This window comes from Peromyscus californicus, unplaced genomic scaffold, assembly GCF_007827085.1.
Source record: "Peromyscus californicus insignis strain IS unplaced genomic scaffold, ASM782708v3 Scaffold_11__1_contigs__length_118956290, whole genome shotgun sequence".
Classification (NCBI taxonomy): domain Eukaryota; kingdom Metazoa; phylum Chordata; class Mammalia; order Rodentia; family Cricetidae; genus Peromyscus; species Peromyscus californicus.
In genome coordinates, this window is record NW_026294402.1 from 10486084 (window position 1) to 10510570 (window position 24487).

The following is a 24487-nucleotide window of genomic DNA, read 5'->3' on the forward strand; positions in this document are numbered from 1 at the left end:
GATCTGAGGTGTTGGTAAGAGAGTTGACTGTCCTAGATCACACAGTTGGTATGTGCTGGATCAGGGTGTGACCTTGGGAAGTCCTGCACCAGAGCCAAAGTTCCCACTCTCTACTTTCTAAGCCTCCAAAGAGCCCTCCCAGCAGGGAGGTCAGATCTATTTAAGGAGAGGAGATGCAGATGCTTGCAACGTTAAGAGAGTCCAGAAAAAAAACAGAACAGCGCAGTCTGCAACAGACGCTAGATATGAGAGAGATCGGAAAAGAGCAATCGAGAAGGAAAGGCATGGGTGCAGGAAGTTCTTAGCAGAAACAAAATATAACATGAGACTCGAGGGACACACAAGATGACTACAGATCAGTGAAACCAAAGGTCAACAAAGGCTTAGTGCTATTTCCTGACAGAGAGTTCGGGCAGAAACAGCAGCCTGGGAACTGAATTCTGAGGAGGAAAATTAGAAGGAGGAGATGGGAATCAAAAGGATCTGAGGAACATGAATGCTGCCATTCCCTCCTCAGCACCCTGAGGTAGGCACGGTGATCGCTGGGAAAACTGAAACCCCGAAAGTGGCAAGTACAAAGTCATTCAACCGGAATGTGGACATGCCAAGGACCAAGTCCAGCTTACCCAGTTCCAATGCTCCCAACGCATGCCAGGAGCGGCTCCAAGCCTCTCAGGCAAGGAAGGGAATTCTGAGAGCCACAGTGCAGCCTCTATGAAGACAGGAGGGGCGAGAGTCACTGGAGAGGCAGAGACAGCGCTGTGAGGGGAATCAGTCACCTAGTGTCATGTCCACAGCAAAGGAGGGGAGCTTCGGCCTGAGTGTGAAGCACACTGAGAAGTGACAGGATGGGCACGAGGGCTTGAGATCAGTCGTGCAGGCTCAGGAATGGGGACAGTGGGCGAAAAATACGGAATACAGGTGGGAGGGGCTGCTGGCTTCAGTCTGGGGAGTCTGTGAGTAAAGGTAGCAAGGATGTCAACAAATTGTAGGACCAGGGTTTCCTGAAGGGGCAGGCAAAGGTGGACTTCTGCCCCCGGACAAGAGGGATTGGGAGGTTAGAGCCACTTGGGTCTCATCTTAGGGCTGGTCCAGAACAGCCAGAGAGCAATGAGCAAGGAACATTGAGCATATAGAGCCTAGATGCTAAGGACCAGTAGGCTGCAAAGCCCATGCAAACCTCTAAGGCTAGAGTCACGCAGAGTTAGCACAAGGAGTTGGTCCCTGAGGCGGGAAAGGAAGGAGGAGCTGCCCAGTGACAGGGTGAGCCTTAGGAGTGCAAGGCAGAGCTGTGGGGCTTGAACCCGAGCTCTCCAGCCAGCTCCTCTCCGGTTTTCTTCTGCTCATCCTCCTGAGAGGCCCAGGCTGCCTCTGCATCGCTCGGAGAAGCAGCAGGAGCCAGGTATCCCAGTTAAGCCTTCCCAAACCAGTCAAGAAACTGTCCCAAGAGACAAAGAACCGAGAGCCATCCTTAAAGTAAGAAAGGGTGACAGGCTGTCCCCAGGGGAACAGGAGCCTGTGCAGAGAGCTAGGGCTGCTGGAAGACTGAATGTGTTACTAGGATCAGCTTCAAAGCGCATGGGCAGTATTCACACATGCACATGTACACATTCACACCGCACACGCATGGACACATACATATGTGCACACTCCTATGCCCCATACACACAGGGACCTGCACATACATGTACCCCGGGGTGTTGGAAAGTCAAGAAGACATCCAGAGAGGGGAGCTGAGAGCTGGCTCCTGGGCATTGGGCCTGGCCTTTTTACAGACTGGTGGCTTGGTCTACTCTCTAACTTTTGTCTGTCTACATTATAATGAAGAGTCTGTCTGTCCAGCAGGCTCAGGGTGGCAGAAGGTCACATGGTACTGAGGGAACACAAGGAACAAAGAACAGAGAAGGAGGTATCACAGGGAGGTGCCAGCCCAGGAAAAGCACTCCTGAGAGGAGGGAGGACCGGGGCTGATGTGGCCGGGTCCGAGGGGATGTGGGGGTCAGCATCGCCAGCACAGCACCCAGGACAGAGCGCAGGGAGAACTCAGGTCTTCCGCCTGGCAGGTCATCGCCCAGGGAAGCAAGGCCGCACCGGTCTCGGGTGGAAGAGGTGAGCACGGCCCGCTGGTGATGGGCGGTTGGCACACGTGAAGGCAGAGACCCGGTGCAGGCAATACGAGGCCGGGCAGTGTTAGCATTCATTTACTGTGGGTGAAAAGAAGCTGTGTCTGGCTACGAACAAAATAAAAACAAAAACAAAACAAAACAAAAACCCTCCTGGAAAGAGTTTCTGTGTCTGCAGCGACTGGTGGACCAATCGGAATTTCTGTTCTGTGGAATGACTGAAATTTGTTTTAGGTTCAGAGGCCAATTACTTTATCTTGGGCTAGTGTTAGCCTCCTTGTCCCACTCTGCCTCAGAACTAAAATCTCATGATAGTAAATAAACACCTCTTAGAAGCTCTTATAATAGCAGAACACTAGGCTCCACCTATCAAAGAGCTAAAATGCACAGATAGCATCTCAGCTCCGTAGAAAAGCTTTCTTCATCTCTATGTACCTGCTGGTGGACCCAGCAATTATTGTAAACTTGCCTTGATTTACGACTTTTTTTATTCTGTAGAACTATAAAAACCCTGTGAGACTCCTTCCGCATTGGAACATGGAATTTTGAGTAACCTAAATCTGTGTTCTCAGGTCATGGTCACTCAAAATGGCTCTAGAATAAACTATCTCTAATTCCCTTTAAGATGAGAACTGTGAGCTGGACGTGGTGGCATACACCTTTAGTCCCAGCAGAGGCAGGCAGACCTCTGAGTTCAAAGCCAGCCAGGTCTACACAGAGTTCCAGGACAGCCAGAGCTACATAGAGTAACCCTGTCTCAAAAAAAAAAAAAAAAAAAAAAAAAAACAACTAAAAAAATGTGGAGAGTGGGGAGAGAGAGCTGTGGTTTTTACATTGACCCTTGTCCCTGTACTGAAAGTGTGATTACCCATCTGTCTGTCCTGCTGAACTGAAGGGTCAAGGCTTGTGCCTACCCGACTGCTCCACACTTGGCACAACAGCCTGTCCATAGGATACATTCAGGAATAATCACAATTTGCAAAGGATGCTGGAGAGAGAACAGACTGACTTTCTTTACTGCTGCCTCACAAACTTCCACAAGGAAAAAGTAGTGATGATGAAGAGTCATCAAAGGGGTTATTACACTTGGCAATGGTTGCCTTGGCCAGGGTGGAGTTTCCTTCCCCCGGAGAATTTTAAGCCACAACTAGATAAGCACTCACAAGGATGAGTCAGTAGTTGGGAGATGACCCAGTGGGCGAGCATCAGTCTAACTGCAGACAGAGCCTTCCTATGGATTTGTTTTATTTTCTAACAAGACACAAATAATGGAATAGGCTGAATGGTGTGTGTTCTGAACTTGCTTCTGCAGAGTGAGGATGACATACACACACACACACACACACACACACACACACACACACACACACGCTGCCCATCACCACTGGGGTGGGAGAAGTCCCTCTTTACCAGGAAGTGCAAGAACCTTGAGCTAGACTATCAATCAGATGATCTTATCAGAGCTGTTCAGAGCAGAAAGGCCCTGTGATCACACACTGGAATTGTGTCCTTCAAAACCTCTCACCACGGATGACATGGAGCTGCCTTACAACAAAAACAACAAAGGAGATCCAGGGAACCACGACAGCAGCTTTAGGACACTGGAGAAGGGACACACAGGAAGCCTTCCAGCTCTCAGAAAAAAAAATACTGACCCACCCATAAATAAGCCTAACTCCCTACTAGGCATCGGCAACTCCTTATCCCCTTGAGTACAGAAGCAGCTGCAGAGGAATTAGAAGGATGCTAATGTTCTTTCTTCTGCTTTTTTTAGACCCAGAAGTGGAGAGGTCTCCATTTCCTTCGCTGAGTGGTGGCTGTCTGGCACTGAGGAGGGCCTGCTGGCCTTCCTCCTGGTGAATCACCTTCCTCTGGGCTCCCAGGCCACACACACACCTTCCTGCTCTGGCTTCTAACACCCAGCCAGGCTGGGCACACCCATGAGTAAGGCCTGCATGACCCACAGGGGGTGCACAGACCACCTTCTCATCAACTGACTCGGAACTGGGTGGGGGACAGTAGCCCCTTCCACTTCAGACTTTTTCTTGAAAAAGAAATCAAAGTGAAAGGAGAAAATAAAACAGAACACACCAACTCCAAGCTGGCAGCAAGTGTTGAAAAGGGAGCCCCAAGGGGCGGCTGGCACCGGGGCAGCCACTTCTCTGGGGACTGCTCTGGCTGCCCCTGCTCTCACTGAGGTCCCCATTCAATCTCCTGGGAACCTGAGAGAGCCGATTCTTCTCAGGCCTTTACAGCCTGCAGAACCCTGTCAGGTTACAAACCCAGATGTCTTGAGTTTCCCTCCTCAGGAGAGTCTCTTTTCCAGAGTGACTGCTTTTGACATTCACATGTGGTACTGAATTCAGTGTCAGCAGAAGTGAGCAGTCCCCATTTCTAACTTCTCCACCTTCTGATTTCAGACCCTGAAATCTTAGGGCTGACTGCACATCAAAATATCAGAGGCTAAAAAAAAAAAAAATCCTCAAGCCTGCTAAATAGGATGATGATGGATGATGGGCGGAGCCCTTATAGGATGCCTTTAAAGCTGTCTAGGGGATGCTAGACTAATTCCATACTAGGTAGCTCTAAGGCAAGTCTTCATCAAATGTACATGTATTGTCTCTGGTGGAATTAAGTGCTGCCTCGACAGCCACCACAGGAAACCAGTGACGTCTCCTTAAGTTGTTAGTTCCCAAAATTCAGTTTATACTCCAAACACATCAGTCCTTGCTAAAATTCAGATTCCTGTGTTCAATCCATGGAACCCACTGTGGAGGAAGAGAACTGAGGCCCCCAAAGTTCCTCTGACTGCCACATGCATGTTGTGACATGCACACCATGAGAGGTACACACCCATGCCCACCAAATACACACACAAACACACGTAAATATTTTTAATTGGGGGGGGACACATAGGAGGGTGCAAACAAGACTTTAAGGATTGCAATCATCTGATTTCCAGAAGTTTCCCGGCCCTGGTTCCTTTGAGACTTGAGAAGTTTGTCTCCTTCCCTGTGTCTGTGAATCTTCCAGTGTGTTCTCATGTCACACACACACACACACACACACACACACACACACACACACACACACACACAAAACTGGTTAAAAGCAGAGAAATCTACAACTCCCACCATCGGTGAGGCTAAATACCAGCGATCCTGTTATTGTGAGAACCCAGTGTAGCCCAGCCCAGTATGGATAAAGGACAGGGGCCTTGGAGACAATGTAAACTTCCAGATACCAGGATCAAAACTGGGGAAAGTGCAGAGACAAGCAGTTTTAGTCCTCGAAGCTGGGATATCACAGGGGCATCTCAGGGGACAGCAGCAAGGAGCCTGGTCGATAAGCTGCATGGACATGGAACTGCACCTGAAGGAGGCTGCTGTCAGCTCCGCCATGAGTCACTCACATCTGAAAACTGGGAAAGTTCACATGGAAGGCATCTCCATATAAGATTACTACTATAACGCAGAGCCAAAGCCAACAAGATCTTGCCTAACACATATGAAGCACTGGCTTCCTCCCTAGCATTGAAATAAGGGAAAAGACACGGGATGGAAACGGACATGAGGAAGAAACACGGACGTCTACCTTCGGGGCTGAGCGACCTTGAGCACTGGTGACTCTGAGAATCTCTCTCCTCTTCTGTAAGAGGAAAGGACAATGATTCTCTTTGCAGAAGCAGGGGGAAGGTAAGGAGCTATTTCATCTGTGAGTTACACATAGGTGTCCCAAAAGACAGGCTAGAGCAGACTGCATTTGAAGCCCTCGGCTCTTCTATTTCTAAGTTAGGACACTTAGTAATTGTTTCTGCTTATCTACAAACCCACCCACTGGAAGGGTCCGGACACTCTCTTCCTTGGATGTGAGACTGTCTGACAGACATGTTTGCTGAGGCATCATAGGACCTTGGTTACTAAAATAAAGAGTATGAAGTGGTGCATTCATCTTTAGGTGTAACGGAAATTTCTAGACTGTTATATACACATATCTACACATACACAATCTATGAAGATCGGTTATTTTGAGAAATGGGATCCACTTTTTATACACTTTGAAAATCTCAAAATAAAATTTGATCATGAGCATATATGACATTTGCATATATTGAAAAAATCTAAATAGTGTAAATAACAACTACAATAGCCACCATAGCAAAAGGCTTCGCTGAAATCGTTCTCGGATCCACCTACGGCTTCTGAGTCATACAGGAATTAGGAAGGCACAGCTTTCAAACACCACTAGAACTACTCAATCCACACGTGCAAAGTGCTCAGCGCTTGCTGACATTTGTTATTCACAAATATACAGAGTACTGGCATCGTGCTAGACCAGGAACTGGAAATGTACATCCCATAAGCCAATCCTAGCCTATACATTTTCATAAATAGAGTTTTCCTATATCACCTATTAAAATACAACTTTTCATTTTGTTAAAATAAAAATAATTGAATAATTGCAGTAGAGACATCTGACCCACACCACCTAAGCTATTTCTCATTTGGCCTGTCACAGAAAAAGGCTGCTACCCCCTGTGTTAGGCAAGATCCAATGAGGAGCAACCACAGCCCTGGCTGCCTCAACGGGACTTGGAGTTGAGTCATATGGCTCTCAGTCACAGGAATAGCTGTGTGGTTGTAACATGCTGGCAAAGATAGGTGTGAGGGTGACTTTATTTCAATGTAATAGTTTGAATGGGAATGGTCCCCATAGGTGCATACATTTGAATGTTTGTGCCCTGATTGGTGGAACTGTTCAGGAAGGATTAGGAGTTGTGGTCTTGTTGGAGGAAGTGTGTCACTTGGGGCTTTGAAGTTTCAAAATACTCATGCCATTCCCAGTGTGCTCTCTCTCTTTCTGTCTCCTGCATGTGGATCAAGATGTGAGCTCTCAGCTGCTGCTCCAGCCCCCTTTCATCATGCCTTCAATCCACTATCATGGACTCTAGCCTTCTGGAACCATAAGCCAAATTAAAATCTTTCTTTTACAAGCTGCCCTGGTCGTGATGTTTTATCACAGCAATAGAAACCCTAACTAAGACATATGGGCAATTGGTCTAGTTGGGAATATTTCAGGAAGCCAAAAGCAATACACAACGATTGCTGTGTGTGCCAAAGCCGTTGGTGGGACAGATGACAGACACTGAAACAATAATCAGAATGAAGCCCCAGCCTCCAACATGAAGGCATAGCAAGGTGTGCGAGGCCAGATGAGCTGGGAGGAGAGCAGTGACGGGGAAACCGTTGGCTGTGATAAGGAGTCATGTGTTTATCAAAGAAAATGGGGCGTCCTGAAGAAAGGAGGTGAATGTTCTGAGAATTTCTCTAGCTTCAGGGTATTGCAGAAGGGCCACAGTGGGGCCAAGAAGGATGGGTTGACCTTAACCATCAGGAAGCTGAGCTGTAACTTTCAAAGGCTAGGAGTATGAACCTCGGAACTGAGATGGCAAAGTTCACAGAGTGAAGTTGGTGCAGCTCAGGGGCAGAAAGGAAAGCCACTGGCCATCTCAAACTGTATGTCTGATGCCAGGAGGTTTCAATGACAACAGATACCCAACGATGGGGGGAAAGCCACTGGCCATCTCAGACTGTAGGTCTGAGGCTAGGAGGTTTCCATGACAGCAGATACAACAGAGATACCCAAGGATGGGGACAAAACAGGTCGTTGGCTCATAAACTCAGCTTCCTTTCCCCGTGCTTCCACTTGCCTGACACAATGGCAGATGCTCATTCCAGAACACACACGGTGGCTGCAGTGGTTAACTTTAACTGACAATCCAGAATCACCCGGGAAGAGTATCAATGGGGAAATGTCTACATTGGGTTGAACTGTGGATGTCTGTGGAACATTGCCTTAATTCAGTTAATTAATGTGGGAAGACCCAGGCCATTGTGGGTGGCATCATTCCCCAGGCAGGGGGGTCTGCACGTATAAAAGTGGAGACATAGAGCCGAACACATGCAACCAACCAAGCAAGCATAAATGTATTTTTTTCTCCCTGCTCTTGGCCATGGATGTGCTATGACTAGCTAGCTGAAATTTCTGCCTTGATTTCTACACAATGATGAACTGTGACCTAGAATTGTAAGCTGAAATTAACCTCTTTCTCCCCTAAATTGCTTTTTATCAGAGCAACAGAAATGAAACAGACAGAGGGCATTTCCTTAGAGGGTCCTGTTCATCCTGCATACTGGTTCATTCAATCAGCAATTGCATTTGGATCTATTTCTTTCCTTTATTATGAATGTTAAGATACTGTCACGCAGGATTCCTGGAGTCCCCATTGCCCTCTCAAAAATCCAACCCTTGACATGCCACCTGTTAAAAGCATGCATTTGACATCTTCATCATAAAACCCCAGATTAGGGCACAAAGTCAGAGTATTTACTGACTGCAGTGGTACGTTTCTCCGGTCTGCCCAGCCCCCTCGGTTCTGCAGCTGCTTATAAAATAATCATTCAGAGGCTTAATATTAATTACAAACTGTATGGCCTATGGCAGGCTTCTTGCTAGCTAGCTTTTTCATCTTAAATTAACCCATTTCTATTAATCTATGTTTTGCCACGTGACCGTGGCGTTACTGGTCTGCTAGCATCTTGCTGCTCCTTGGGCAACAGCTACGCATCTCTCCCCACTCTCCTTCCTTCTCTCCATATCTCTGTTTGGATTTCCTGCTTGCCTCTGAGCTGCCTTGCCATAGGCCAAAACAGCTTTATTTATTAGCCAATGGGAGCAACACATATTCACAACATACAAAAAGACATCCCAGACCAAAAGCCCTTTCTGACTAAACTAAGTTAAAACTCAGCCCCCCAAATAACAGAGACAAAAGAAATGGTTACCAAAAGCTCAGCAACTCCTCGTTCCTTGCTTGATCTTAGTTGATAATTGATAGCAAAAGGACTAATCACTAACTTTGGTTTGCACTGGAAATATCCCCACAGGCTCATATTCTGAACCTTTTCCCCCAACAGATAACTGTATTTTTGAAGGCTCTGGACATTTAGGAGGTGGGCCTGGCTGGTAGAAGCAGCTCACTAGAGGTTGGCTCAGCAACTAGCCCAGCCACTCTGGTCCCTGACGATGTGAATACACATCCTTAGCCCAATGCTCCAACCACAGTGCTAGAGTCCTCCACTGGGCCTTTCCCACGAATGTGAGCTGAAATATCCCGAAACCATGAATCAAACAAACTTCCTCTGCCTGAAGTCTTTTGTTGGGTATGTGTTTACGGTAGTTGCCTGGGCTACTCAATGGGAACCGGAAGCCTGCTTTGCTAAGAAGCTGACTCAGCACCTAAAGGCATCTGCTGGATGACTGGAAATGGACTAAAGGTTGGCACCTGCCTTCATACTGTGTCTGCCTCCTTTGCTGTCTTAGCCTCTGAGTCATGGAGAGATGCTGACAACTTGAAACTGTTTTGTCTGAGACTACAGGCATGGTTAACTTGGCCCATCGCCTGAGTGTCTCCTCTCCTCTTTCTTGTAGTTTCTCGCCTACTTAAGCTCTCAGCCTTATCATAAGGCCCAGACCAAACCACAGGACCAAGGCCTTACCGAAAAGGATGACGTCAGCAGCAAGATTCTCAGTTCCTAGATGAAGTCATCAGCCATGAGCCCACCAAGCACAAAGCCAGAATGTTTATGCAGAAGAAGGAAACATCACTGAAAGCCAGGCCCTTGACTGAGGAACAGTCATCAAGCTTCAGTCTTCCCCACCTCATCACATAAAAACCAGCCACCCCTCTGTGAAGTAGAGCAGCCTAGTTTGGCCACAACCGGCTCCCTTCGTCTCTCAAGCTGAACTGCCCATTAGAGCTTCACCTGTCTTATATGTATCTGTGGCTCAATCTCCTTTCTGTTCCTTCCATACTGTGAGACAGCTCTGCCCTGCATTGCCTCTTCTGGTCCCTGGGGTGGGCTCACTCCATTACTGACTTGGTAAGTTTCAGGATGTGCAAGGCTCCTGTGGTTTTACTTCCCTGAAAAGCTAGGCTTCCTGCAGGGATGGAGAGACAGCAGTCTCCATTGAAATCTTGAAGGTGTCTCACATTTGGAATGTTCAGAACTAAATCTCACACACCACACACACACACACACACACACACACACACACACACACACACACACACACACACACATCCACATGAAGTGGGGGAGAGAGGGAGAGAGAAAGAGTTTTATTGAGATACAACCAACATATCAAGAAGCAAACATATGTAATGTGTACAATTTTGAGAAGATTTGGTGCATGTGAACACCCTGGTGCCAACATGCAAAAGTGGCAGGCGTTTCTAACACCTTCCAAGGTTTCTCTGTGTCGGTGTCTTTTTCCTGGAATGCATGTGTGTGCATGCATGTGTGTGGAGTAGAGCTTCACATGAGATCTACCCTCTTTTGATGGTTAATGTTAATTATAAACTTGACAAAATATAGAATTTCTTGGGCGATGTGCCTCTGAAAACTGTCTGTGGAAGATTATCTTGATTATGTTAAGGCAGGAAGACACACCCACTATGGGTGACACCATTCCCTAGGCAGGGAGTCTCAGTCTGTGTAGGAGTGGAGAAGGCAAGCGGGACACTTGCACATGCGCCTTCATTCACTGCTCTCTGTTCTTTACTGTGTGTGATGTGATCAGCTGCTTCAAGCTCTTGACGCCTCGACTTCCCTGTAATGACAGGTTGTGACCCAGAATTATAAACCAAATAAGCTCTTTGTCACTTACAGCTTTTGGCAAAGTGTTTTACTACAGCAGCAGACATGAAAGACTGTAACAACTCTTTCGGCGTGATGAACATCATCACCAAATGTAAGTGCACACGGTGCAGACTTCTAGGAGATATCCACCCAGCCACTAACCAGAACTCGTGAAAGGGCAGCTCCATGTCCCCACCTCCAGTAGCCACCATAATGTTCTTGTCCTTTCAGCCAACACCAGCTTTTGACATGCTCCCAAACTGGCTCTTCCAGGCCTGTCCTCTCATTCACAGGAATTCTACTGCCTCATCCACAACTCCACCCATCCTCTTACCCCAAAGATCCTTAGTCCTTTCTTCAAAACACATTGAGAACCACAAAGTCATGTCACAAGTCCTCCAAACACTGACCAAGCCGACACTGTCTCCTGCTGTCCTAACTAGTCTCCATTTCCGCTGTTGAGCCCACAAGTCTGTTCTCATGGCAGCACAAAAACCGTTCTATTAAATGTGAATTGGATCACGGTGTCAGCCTCTGCTCTGAGCCCTGCATGAGGACTTTGCATTTCACACTAAGGACAAATCCATTCTCCCCCAAAGCCCACCAGAACCTGAGTGACCCAGGCTCCCTCTCCACCTCTAACTCTCATTTCCTGCTATGCCATGCTGGCTCTTGTTTCTTCCTCATACAAAGGCCACACATACCATAGGACCTTTGCACTTACAACTCCTTTTGCCTGGAATGTTCTTGCCCTAGATATCTTCTCAAACGGTTCCCTCTGCCTTCAGGTTTGTACCCATGCTCAATGACACTGTTGCAAGAAAACACTTCCAAACCACACCCTTTCTTGATAGTTTACGTTAATTTCTTTTTCTCCTCAGAACTTAAAATTATTGGCATTCAATGTTTTTTTCATTTATTCATTTTACTTGTCATTTGTATCCTCTGTCAGATATCAGGCCCTAAGACAGCAGGTAATGTCTATCTGGTTCATTGATCTAATCTCAGCAATGAAATATAGCAGATGCTCAAGGAATACCTGTTGACTCAATGAATTCTGGAGTAAAGAGTCCTAGGCTTGGTGAAAGCGCTGTGTGTCTCTAACAGAAGAGCAATCACAGCTCAGGGCAATCTGAAATTAAAGTAAGTTAACTAAACATGATATTTGATTTATATTTTTAAATAATGCCTTCAGAATGACCCCTTTGGGGTGAGCTACACTTCTGTCCGGTACAGAGTCAATAAAAACACAACAGGAATGCTGAGTGACCTTCCACACATGGTTCAGTGCGAAAATCAGTTTCTTCTTCCCATTCCTCCTTCCCTTTTTGTTTAGTTCTTCAGACAGGGCCTCATGTAGCCCGAGCTGTTCACAAGTTCACTATGTAGCTCAGGATGACCTCGTACAAGGCTGATGCTCTTGCCTCCACCCCCGACAGCAAGTACCACCAGCTCTTTCTTTCCTTTCTTTGAACGAACAGACACAGAATCAGGAGGATGACTGCTCTGACCCATGCCAAGTTTCGTGGAAGGAAAAGGAACAGCACAGTAGAAAGGAACTGCATCTCAAATGCGGGAAATTCCAGCTTCCCTTGACTGTGGTTCTTCTTACAGAGAGAGAGAAGTACAGCCTCCCCAGAAGACTGGACGGCCTCAGTTTCACCTTTAGCTTTGGCAGTTTAATAGGGAGGAGTTAGAAGCCCAGAGATTAAAATGTTTATGTCTCAAGGAAAGCTCTATCCAATCACCAGGAGCCAAGAGCTAAGCCACCAGCAACACGAAGCTGTGATTTTGAGAGCCATGTGTTTGTGGCAAAGCCATAAGCCAACCAAAGAACTGGTTCAACTCCTTAAAACAGCAGATCTAGTCAGACAGCTTGGACTCTGGAGAAACTTCTCATTTTTTTAATTGAAAAATTTTTTCACACAATATATTCTGATCACACTTTTCCCCTTCCCAAACTCCTCCCAGATCTTTCTCACCTTCCCACCTACTCAACTCCACACTTCCTTTCTCTCTTTAAAAGATATATATATATATATTATGGGTGGAGCGGGCACGTGCCATGGGGCATGTGTGGAGGTCAGAAGCCAAGTCTGTGGAGTTTTCTTCTTCTACCATGTGGGTTCCAAGGATCCAGCTCAGGTCCTCAGGCTTGGCAGCAAGTGCTCTTCCCCACTAAGCTGTCTTGAGAGAGAAGAAATGGAGCAAGGGGTTTGGTTGCTCAGCACCGAAGAGGGTGCAGGCAGCCTGGGATCGACTGTCCAACAGTTGAGTGATGTTGGATAAGTTCATTAGCCAATTTGAACGTGAGTTTCTTACACTATAAAGCATGGGCTACTGGGTCTAGAGTTATTACATGATTTTTTTTTTTTAAGTTTGATGGTGAAGACCTTTGCTAGAAGTAAGAGATCTAGTATGGAGAGTTACCACTGGGTAGATGTGTTCCTGATGGAGAACAAGCCCTTAGCATGATCCCAAGAATGGCCTGAAGATTAATGGGAATCCGAAGATGAAGAAAGGGCCAGCAAAGGAAAGGGGGTCCTGCACTCTGAGGAAGCTGCAGGTGATTGACATGGGAACCCTGCCCAAGTCCTGCACTTCCAGCCTGTGATTGACACAGGAACCCTCCCCAAGTCCTGCACTTCCAGCTTGTGATTGACATGGGGAACCCTCCCCAAGTCCTGCACTCTGAGGAAGCTGCAGGTGATTGACACGGGAACCCTCCCCAAGTCCTGCACTTCCAGCTTCACCCAGGCTTCAAATGTCCTTGCTCACTGTTTGTGATACAACACTTCTTAGTTGTTCAGCACCAGAAAGGGTGGAGGTATCTCTGATGCCCATCTGTTATTGCTGGTTTTCTATCAATTTATTCCATCCACACATGCACCCATCCATCCATCATGCACCCATCCATCCATCATGCACCCATCCATCCATCATGCACACATCCATCCATCATGCACCCATCCATCCATCATGCACACATCCATCCATCATGCACCTATCCATCCACCCAATTTTTCACTCCTTCAGGTTTTCCCTACATACTAAGCACTGACATGAGTGTGGGATGTAGAGTATTTAAGAATGTTCACAGTTGAAGGGTCTATGTAGTAGTGCAAAATACCCACCTAGCCCAGTGTGTGTGCATTTGTGATTAGCCAGCACCCTTTAGTATACACATCAGTACTAACGATGTTTCTATAGTCCCAGTGCTACACTGCATGCTTACTATAGTGTCACAATCCCACTCTACGATGGATGTCACTATTGCCTCTAACAAACAAACAGGAAAAGCAGGGTGGCAGACACAAGGTCACACAGCTTGCGCACAGCAGGCCAGGAATCTGAACCAAGCCTTTTATCAAGAAGTAAACCCCAAAACTGTCCTGTCTGCTGCACCCTGTACACAGAGACTTCAGTGTGTGGTGCCGTCTACATATCTGTTCTCTGATGCAATAAAGAGGGGGCTGAGATTACAATACCCTAAACAGTGTGGCCAGCTGCTTCTGCGTGTGTAGGCAGCAAGCAACTGCCAGAGACTAAAGACTGAGAACTCCAGGTTCTGACTGAGACCACTTCATGGGTATTTACTGAAATATGAAATACAACCTTCTAAGGTCCTCTAGAAACACCCCCGTCACTGCAGAACCTCTGAGCTCAAACAGTATTTCTGCATCTGCATGCACATTCTCACTTGTCTGTGACAGTGGAAAAGAGAAAGAGAAATTAAGATTCTCTTATGAAAGAGACACGAGAATGCCCGTGTATATTAAAAGAACACTAGACTCAAAGCAATGGGTCCTGTTTTCAGATCCAAGCTGTGTGACCTTGGACCAGTTTACCTCTCTGAGCCAATTTCCTTGTGTCAACAATGAAGAGACAGTGATGAATCTATCTCAATCTATCTTTTTAAGATCAATGAACGTACACCGCCATCACTGGTTCTAAGGCCATTCCTCTTTAACGTTCATGTTTATAAAATAAGGTCTTGTTGGATTTGAACAGGAATATACTTTGGAGATGATTGGCATCATATACAAAAATATTCCATTTGCATTGAGGCATTAGCAGACCCTGTTTCTTAACTCCAACACTGCTCTGGAGTCTTGGGGAAAATGTTCCCAGATAGGATGGTCACGGGGAGGTATTTCCCCCTCTGCCTCTCAACATCTGTCCACGTTAGGTTTAAAGGTGAGCCTCTCGCAGGGCGGTGGTGGCGCACGCCTTTAATCCCAGCACTCAGGAGGCAGAGGCAGGGGGATCTCTGTGAGCTCGAGGCCAGCCTGGTCTACAGAGCGAGATCCAGGAAAGGCACAAAGCTACACAGAGAAACCTTGTCTGGAAAAACCAAAAACAAATAAATATAAATAAATAAATAAATAAATAAATAAATAAAGGTGAGCCTCTCTCCAGCAGACCACGGGGCTTTCTCTGCTTCCTTCTACACTGCTCTTTCTGTCCCTCAATGCTATCACCAGGCTGCAGGGCTGGGGACCCTGGGGCCTGTGAGCACAGATGGAAACCAAATCACTGCACTGTCTCAAGGCCCTGAGCTGGTGCTGGATGGGAGGCCACAGAGAAAGGCTCTGAGCTCTACCTATAAACATGTTGACAGCAGAGGCTGCTGGCCAGCAATAAGGACGGGTTTCTGACCCAGGGAAACACGCCACTAAAAACACCCATGCAGAGCGACTCACCACTGCACCTGAGGGATCCTCCAGCTCATGGTTATTTAATCCATCACTGATTCAATGCTTTCTATGTGCTAAGCTCTGTATTTGCAAGAATGAATAACCTCCGTCCTACATCCTCAGTCAGAATTCTAGGGCTCAAGCAGGGGAGAGAGACAACAGCAGCAGACATTTACAAAACACTGCAGTAAGTACAAAAGTGAAGAAACCAAAACTGGGCATGATGGTGCACACCTTTATTCCCAGCATTCAGGAGGCAGAGACAGGAGGATCCCTGAGTTGGAGGCCACAAAGTGAGTTCCAGGACAGCCTGCTGCACAAAGAAATCCTGTCTCAGAAGAAGGGGGAGGAGGAGACAAAATCAGCCATGGTGGTCAAAGCCTGTAATCCCCATCCTAAAGAGGTGGAGGCAGGGGGGTGGAGAACTTGAGGACAGCCTGGGCTACACAGCAGGACCCTGTGGAGAATAAGGAGACGGAGACTCATACAGGAGAGCACAGGAGTACCGTCCTCACTTAGAAGCAGGGTCTACTCGGATGGAGTGCTTTGGGAGAAGATATTCCAGCAAAGGTGTAAGGGTAGAGTGGGAGAAGCTGAAAGGTCAGGGTTGGCGGGAGCTATGTGAGAACAGCGGCGTTCCAGGGGACCACAGGTAATGCAGGCCTGGCTACATTCCTGCGGGTGTGGTGACAAGAGGGACAGGACTTGGCCAGGAACCAGGATCCAGCACAAGGGTCTTGTGAAAGGAAGTGCCCAGCCTGCGGCTTGAACTTTGTCCCCAAGGTGTTGAGTAGCAACACCTCTGGAAGGTTGTTAGCACCAGTGACTACATTCCTGCATCTTCCATTCAGAGACCTTCTTTAGGGGCAAGTGCAGGCTGCCCCAGAGCTGCCCTGCTGCCCAGCTGGGCTGATGCCACCCTGCCTGACTCATTGTCATAGGCCAGTACTGAATTGCTGCCTCCTGCCTCCTGGACCTCTTGGTCATGCTGACCTCATAAGGTGATATGGGCACAAAAGAACTTGGCAACAGAAACGTCTTGGAAGCAACTGGAAGCACACACTGAGCCCTGAGCAGGACTTGCAGCAGGGCATTGGTAGAGAGGCAGGTCTTGGAACAGAAGCAGGGGCAGCCTGCTGCAGTGGTTCCAGAGGTACCTGTGCTTCTGTCTCCTCCCTCCCCACCCCTTCCCTTCAATCTTCTTTGGCCCCCTTGCTGACTTCAAGGCAGGATACTGTGGAGGAAATCTTGCAGGGAAAAGTGGCCTCGGTTCTCAGCCTTGGAGACTCCCCAACAGCATGGGGGATGAACGTGTTTGTTTGTTCTAAGGAAGCCCAAGCTGGCCTAAAACTCACTGTGCAGCCTGAGCATGACCTTGAACTCCTGATCTGAATGCTGGAACTGTGTGCATGAGCCCCATTTTATGCAGTGTTGGGGATAAGTGCATGCCAGGCAAACACTGAGCCACAGTCCAAACCTCCAGTATTTTGCAGAAGTCAGGACATCTCACAGCTCCAGCTGCTGTTTGGAACTATTCCCTCAGCTCTCCACCTCAATCTCACAGCCTCACCCCATTGCTCCACCCAGGGTCTCCACAGGCTCACTGTCAAACCCTGTTCCCTTATGACTCCCTTAATAACAGTTACGTGGCTCTGCCTAAGTCTTCCCCGATGACTCCTTCCTCTGCTCCTCCCTCCCATGACTCCCCTTTATTATGAGTCCTTGGGCTCCATAGCTTATGATAGATACAGTATTAGCTTACCTGCCCCAATCATTCCCGAGCAATGATCCACAAACCTGCCACACCCATCTCATATGATGCCAGGCTGAAATTTCTTCTCCCTCTTTCTCTTCATCTCCTTCCTGAACCCTACCTAATCCTTCCAGGCTCAGCACAAATGCCAACCAGACCCCAAAGCTTTCCCCTATCACCTTACCAATGGATTAAGTCTAGCAGGACTCTGTTTTACCTTGGTTAAATTATGTGCTTTGTGGACAGCACATGAGTAGCTAGTACTTACGTGTCCTGCCCCTCTGGAGAACAGAACATATAGCAGCTCACTTAACGCCCCCCACAACCATCCTATGTTATTATCATCCTGCAGTCATCACGGATCAATAGCTAGTCTAGAGGAAGCAGAGTCTGAATGTACACAGGCAGGCAGCTATATTCAGAATTCTCACGACTTCACCCTGTGTATGTTTGTCCCCTCCAGACGCTACTGAGCTCCTCAGTGAGAACGGACTAGGTTGCTGCTCTCTTCCCAGACCCGGGGAACATAAAGAACTTTGGGTTGTAGGGGTACACTGGGGGAAGGTAATTTTAGATCCGAATGTGTCTTCCCTATATTTACACATTAGTAACTCTTTTCACTGGCCTGGCCTCACAGGTCCCGAGATCAACAAGCTGCTGGAAGGATGTAAGAAGGTAATATTGGTGCAGCCTGCCTGAAACCTGCCCGACCAAGATCTGGTAGCTGGAAATATGATCGAGAAACAACCCACACATTCAGGTGGAGCCACCTGAAAGCCTGAAGCTTTGTAATGGTGGCCATCAGGAACCAAAGGCTGTGGACAGGCAGGGTTGGAAGGCTGGGAGAGTTCAGAGAGGCAGACAGGGTGCGCAGCGGGGACCTGGCAGGGGAGAGCCAGTCAGCAGTTCTGCAGGGCCCAGAGAGGCCTTTCTGAGTGTTTGCTCCCTGCCACCAGACAGACCCAACACTGTGAAAGGTGACATGATTGCCAAAGGTCTGATAATCTATAGAAACGAAGAGTCAGGAAAAACTAGTTTGCCCTTCCTCCGTGGGTACTGACCCACGGAGTTTCTCAAAGTCCATGCGCTCTCAGAAGCTTTCCCCCAGCAGAAAGGGCAGTGACTTCCTAGCCTCAAGACCAGCTCATCTTACCACCTGGGTGATCTTCTGCAAACTCCTGCGTCTGTAAAATGAGGTGAACTTGCCCATCACCCTGGTGAATGCTGCTGAGGGGACGAGCGCGGGCCTGGGAAGCTTGTGCTTCCCGCGGATCTCCCCTGGTCACCGAATGCTGTCTCCCAATCCATGTCCTCTACTACCCAGGAAACCAACCAGACACTGCAGACGTCTGCGCCCACAAGGAGGGAGGGCCATCTCCCCAGGGGACCTCCCGCCCCTGCGGCTTAAGTGGCGACTCCCACCGGGGTAAGGCAGGCTGCAGTTGCGGGGTGGAGTGGATCTGAACCTCGGGTCCGTCCGTCCCGTCCCGTCCACCCCCACCCCCACCCTCACCCCCGGCCGAACCCTGCTTACCTGCGGCTCCAGCAGCCCGCGCTGCTCGGTGCTGAGCGGCGCGGGGAGCGCAGCGCGGAACGCGGAGTACACAGGGATGCGGTGGCCCGGGCTGTACAGGGTGGCAAAGCGCTCGGCGCCCGCGAAGCGCTGACAGATCCTCACGTGCGCCTCGGTCTCCAGCCCAGCGGGCGGGGTCCCCGCGTAGAAGAAGCGGTCGCACTCGCCGAAGCCCGCTTGGTTCGGGAGCAGCAGCCGGGCCTGCAGCAGCCCGGCCAGGGCCAGGAGGCCGCCCAGGGCGAGCCAGCGCGCACAGCCCATGGCGGCCTCTGCGCGCCTGGGCGCCGCAGGAGCAGGGAAGTCGGCGATGCGCCGCTCCGGCGGGGCGGCTCCCGGCCAAGGCCGCGCCCCTTCTCCGCCTCCACCCCGAAGATGGCTGCAGCGCTCGCTCGGCCGGCCTTTCTGCCGCTGCACCCGCTCGTGGACACTGGTCACCTGCCGCCTTGCTGCTGGGTGCCAGACCTACCCCTCCACGCTGGTCTGACCTAGTCCAAGGGATGGTCCCTGGGGCTGGGGCTGAGAAGTCGGGGCTTGCTCGCACCGGCCCCCCCCCCCCCCACCGGGATGCACAGGGGCGGGAGATGCCCGCAGAGCAATGCTTTCTGGAGCCTAAACCTGCCCTTCCGCATCAGTCTCTAGGCAGTGGTGGAAATGCGTTTAATCCCAGCAATGGGGAGGCAGAGGCAGAGACAGGCGGATCTCTGTGAGTTCAAGGGCAGCTTTATCTACAGAGCTAGTACCAGGACAGCCTGGACTGTTACTCAGAGAAACCCTGTCTCAATAAATAAATATAAATAAATAAATAGATAGATAGATAGATAGATAGATAGATAGATAGATAGATAGATAGATAGATAGAGATAGATAGATAGATAGATAGATAGATAAATAAATAAATAAATAAATAAGAAAAGAAACCCAGTTAAAGCCAGTCGTGGCGGTAGGGGCAAGGAGATCCGTAATTCAAAGTTAAACAGGGCTCTGTAAGACAAATAAATCCCTGTTAAGGGAAGTTCCTAAGCTGACAGCACAGCCCTGCTGTGGTTTACTTGGTGCTAGAGTTAGACATCAAACTGAAACTCAGAAGGGAAAGAGACTGTCAACACCCTTTATTCCTCCACTGCTTATGTGCCTCCCCCACCTGCACACCCCCACCTCGAATTAGTATAGTGATAACAAGAGCAAGGTCTCTTGTGTGGTGAGTACAGCCCAAAGGGAAAGCTTGTTGTTAATTCCAACGGCGTGCTGTTAAAGGAATTGCTGAAAACCCACCATGAATCCACCGTATGACCTCTACAGGACTTGAGGCTGTAGTCCAAGGAGATGGCCTGAGAAGACAGTATCTGAACTGACAGCCGGAGGAAAGCAGCCCAGGACGACTTTCCCCAGAAGGGAAAGCATGTGGGAAGAACCTGAGGAAGGCTGGAGGCATACAGAGCAGAGGAAACCGGATGGGGTGTCGCTTAGTGGGTGGGGTGCTTGCCTGAGTATGTGAGAAGTCCTCGGTCCCATTCCCAGGACTAGATAAACAAGCTGTGGTGGTGTGCACCTAGGGAAGTAGAAACAGGGGACCAGGAGTTCAAAGGCAGGGCAGGCTTGAGACCCTGTCTCCAACTTAATTAATTGATTAATTAAATGTTTTCTCAGAGCCACTAATGGATTATAACCCGCGGTTTGGAAAGAATATTATACATTAGGTTAATGAGCCAAGCAGGGTGACTCAGGCTTATAATCCCAGGACTGGAGAGAAGGGGGCAGGAGAATTGAGAATTTAAGACCAGCCTGGTCTACATGGCAAGACCTACCTCAAAAAAATCAACCAAAACAAATAAAAAATATTACTGAAAACTTGAGTCTTTTGATCATATTTCTGAGCAGAGACTCACGTACTGGAGTGGTCCGGAAAGCATTAAAAACAAAAGCAGACTGGGGAGATGGCTTAGCGGTCACAGCGACGGCCGTGCGAACGTGGGGGTGGAGGGTCAGTACAAGCTCAAGAGTCTACTTGAGTTTGATGCCCAGAGCCTGAGTAAAGAGGAGGGCGTGGTGGCACAGACTTGTAATCTCACGCTGGGGAGGCAGAGAAAGGTGGGTCCTTGGGGCTCAAAGGTCAGTGTCACCTACTTGGTGAGTTTCAGGTCAGTGAGAGCAGAAGTAGACAGCACCTAACACGTGCACGTGCGAGCACACACACACACACACACACACACACACACACACGCACACACACACGCACGCACACACGCGTTTACAGGGCATACACACCTCTGCCCCACTGCCTTACCCTCAGGGTATGTTAGAGTTTCATCTCAGCCTCCTGTGACTGGCAGATATAAATAACATTTGCACACCCTACTGTGGTGACATTTTGTTTGTGATCTAACAAATAAAGTGTGCCTGAAGATCAGATGCAGAGTTAAGCCGAGTTAAGCCACTCGCCATAGAGGCCAGGCAGTGGTGGCACATGCCTTTGATCCCAGCACTTGGGATCTCATGCCTTTAATCTCAGCACTAGGGAGGTGGAGACAGGAAGTGATGTGGCTGGGTAGAGAGAGAAATATAAGGCAGGAGGAGACCGGAAATCCGAGCCCTTTTTAGCTAGGGATTGCGTAGAGGTAAGAACTAGTGGCTGGCTGCTCTGCTTGATCTTTCAGCTTTCACCCTGATATCTGGCTCTGGGTTTTTATAAAGACCAATTAGAATTTGTGCAACACCTCACAGATAGTTGTATCTGCTCGACTTCTTTCTGCTCATAGTATGAGACACTATTTTGGTTTTTTGTTTTGTGTTGTATTTGTTTTGTTTTTTTCCACATGCTCACCTTGCAATGATAAAAAATTATAATTTTGAATTTGCTTTGAAAATTACAAATTTCTTTACTCCAAGATTCTGAAAAAAAATCACAGGGTGGGATGGCCTAGAGCTGATTCAAATATTTGCTGAGTGCTCGTTCCAGGGGAAGATTGTCTTAGCAGCATACAGGAGTGCTCAGGAACGCTCATCAGTCTGTCCCTGCTGGTCACCCTGAGTCCTTTCTTTCCCCACTGACTTAGTTCACAGAGGAGGCAGCTTTGGCTTGAGTTCCTTTAGGTCCCTCTACTCAGAGCTAGACAGCCCTAACACTGTGCAGAGCTACAGCTGAGGCCTGAGGGAGAGAGACAGTGGCTGAGGTCAAATACAAGGACATCGGTGTACACTTCTGGGGTTTGGGTTTCTAGCCCACGCTGTTTGAAAACATGTGCTTCCTGTCCCCCACACTGTGCCGACGGCACCCTACCACCACACGGAATGAGCAAGACCCTTATTTCTCCGACTGCTTCTACTGTACTTTGCAGGTGAGGTAACTTCCTACCAGAAATGTGACTGTCTACTCTCACACTCTCCAATCACCCTTCCTATGCCTTCCGATAAAACCAGCCCTGCTGCTGGTCACATGACCACTGCCCCTTTCTTAGGGCTCCTCTCTTACCACACCCACCCTGCACATGCCCTTAGACAAACATGCCACATTCCACTCGACCTTGAGCCTCCGCAGCAGGAAGTACTTCTCTCTCTCCCCTTGCTCGCTTTTCCCCTACCGTCTGCCCTACCTACCTCAGGCCACGCACCCTCCCGACAACCTCCTACTTACCCCACCCCCACACACCCAGCTTGAGGTTAAAAGCCCCTTGATCTCCTCCTCCCGTGTGGTAGCTACCTTCACCTTTAGATGTCAACTATGTGACTGTTGCAAAGTCAAATTCCAATGTAGGGAGGAAGAAGGAAGGAGGGAAGGAAGAAAGACTTCTCTAAGGCGTTTCATTTGGGCTTTATGGCTCCAGCCCATTTACTCTCAGAAGGCCTCTTTTCCTATTTATTTTGTGTGTGTGAGTGTTTGCCTGCATGTGCTCTGTGAACCACTTGTGTGCCTGGTGCCAGTGGAGGCCATCAGAGGCTGGTGGATCCCCTAGAACTGGAGTTACAGACAATTGCGAGCCACAGTGAGGATCCTGGGAACTGCACCTGGGGCCTCAGTCTCAGAAAGTTCTCCTTCCTTCCTTTCTCTCTCTCTCTCTCTCTCTCTCTCTCTCTCTCTCTCTCTCTCTCTCAACAAACTTAATTCACTCTATTTTTCTTGAATAAAAACCCTATGTGGTGGCCACAGCTAAAGCCTGGCTCCTCTGAACAGAGACTAGCGAGAGTTTTCACAAGGTGGTCAGTGAATTCCTGATAAGGAGACTTGGTGAACAGTCTCTTTCCAGAGGTCAGGGGTCAGGTAGCTGTAGGTCTTGGAGATGGCATCAAAGGTGTTCTTGGCAAAGGTGCCCAGGGTGGCAGTGCAGCCCTGGCTGATGTGCAGCAGTCGTCAGTACTGGCCGTCATCAGTAGCTTCTTGAGCACAGGAGCAGAGATGATGCCAGTGTCTCTGGGGGCAGGGATGAGGCACACCAACACAGAACCACAGCAGCCTGTCACCTTGCATGGAACAATGTGGGGCTTGCCAATCTTGTGTAATGCCCACGTGTGAACCCCCAACAAGACCACCAAGGAGCCAACTTCCGATGCGAGAACAATAGGTTTCGTTTATTCCAGCCTAGGCAGGGAACTCCCCAATACCATGTTTCAGCAGGTGAAAAGAGGGAAGGTCCCAAGCACTCACTTTAAGGGGTATATATAGGAAAGGTTTACATGCAGAGGGTTACATATCTCGGGATCAGACAAGGGGGTTAGGGGTGAGGTAGTTCTTTGGAGTTACTGGCTGAACTATAAGCATGAGGTTACTAATGGCTAACAGGATTCAGGGTATCTATAGAGACATATTTTTTTTTACTCCCTGTGTCCTGCTTTTGCTGAACCCAGGATAGATACATTCAGATTTATTATTCTAGTCCTACTCTCCCCTGAGTTCAACTTCTGGTCAGTTGAGCCCATTACTTCCCATATCTTATTTTGCCAAGTCCAGGATACATAGATTTATTGTTTCAACCTTATCTTCCCATGAGTTCAACTTCTGGTCAGTTCTAAAACTGCTGGTCAGCAAATACCTTTAGAGGAGGGAGGAAGGGGAAGGAACGTCTCTCAAGATGGCTACTAATTTTTCCCTTTCACTTGTTCCCCCAGCAGCCTCTCAGAACAGGCACAATGGAAAGCTTGACCGAGATGATGGCCCCTCGGCTGGCAGTGGCTACCTCATTGGAGCACTTAACACCAAGATCAACATGACCATTGTAATTCCCAATAGTGACAAAAGCCTTGAACGTGGTCCGCTGGCCATCCCAAGTCTGCTTCTGCCCTGGCATGATCTTTAGAAGCTCATCCTTTAGGGATGAGCCTGCCGAGGACAATTTTAAGAGCCATGCCATATTGCCTGCCTGAGTTAAGTTTCTGTTGTCCAGTATTGAGCCACTAACCAGAAACTTTTGACATGCCTGGACAAATCCTGAGTTATTAGAAAATAACTTAACATTTCTTTATTTTCTGCTACAGTGACCATTAGTAACAATGTTTGCCAAGCAACTCAACAGTCCCCTGATCTTTTCCCAAAGAAAGTTTCCTGGTCTGCTTACTATAAAACCCACCTGAGAAAAAGAAAATTTTACAGCTTGAGCAGAATACTGTCTTGCTGTCAATTCTTTGTGTCTCTTGTCCCTTTCATTCAC

General features: G+C 48.5%; 1 protein-coding gene across 2 annotated transcripts in view; it reads right to left on the minus strand.

Annotated features, from left to right (window-relative positions):
* Endod1 (endonuclease domain containing 1) overlaps nt 1-19390 on the minus strand; it is a 31437-nt gene extending 12047 nt beyond the window's left edge. Inside the window, exon 1 of one of the 2 annotated variants that reach the window (XM_052752380.1) lies at nt 18810-19390. In XM_052752380.1, coding sequence (XP_052608340.1) covers nt 18810-19109 — 300 coding nt within the window. In that variant the 5' untranslated portion in view covers nt 19110-19390. Of the gene's footprint in view, nt 1-18428; nt 18533-18809 lie in introns of those variants that run through there. The other variant, XM_052752389.1, reaches the window with a different exon arrangement.
* Between the last annotated feature and the right edge of the window lie 5097 nt (nt 19391-24487).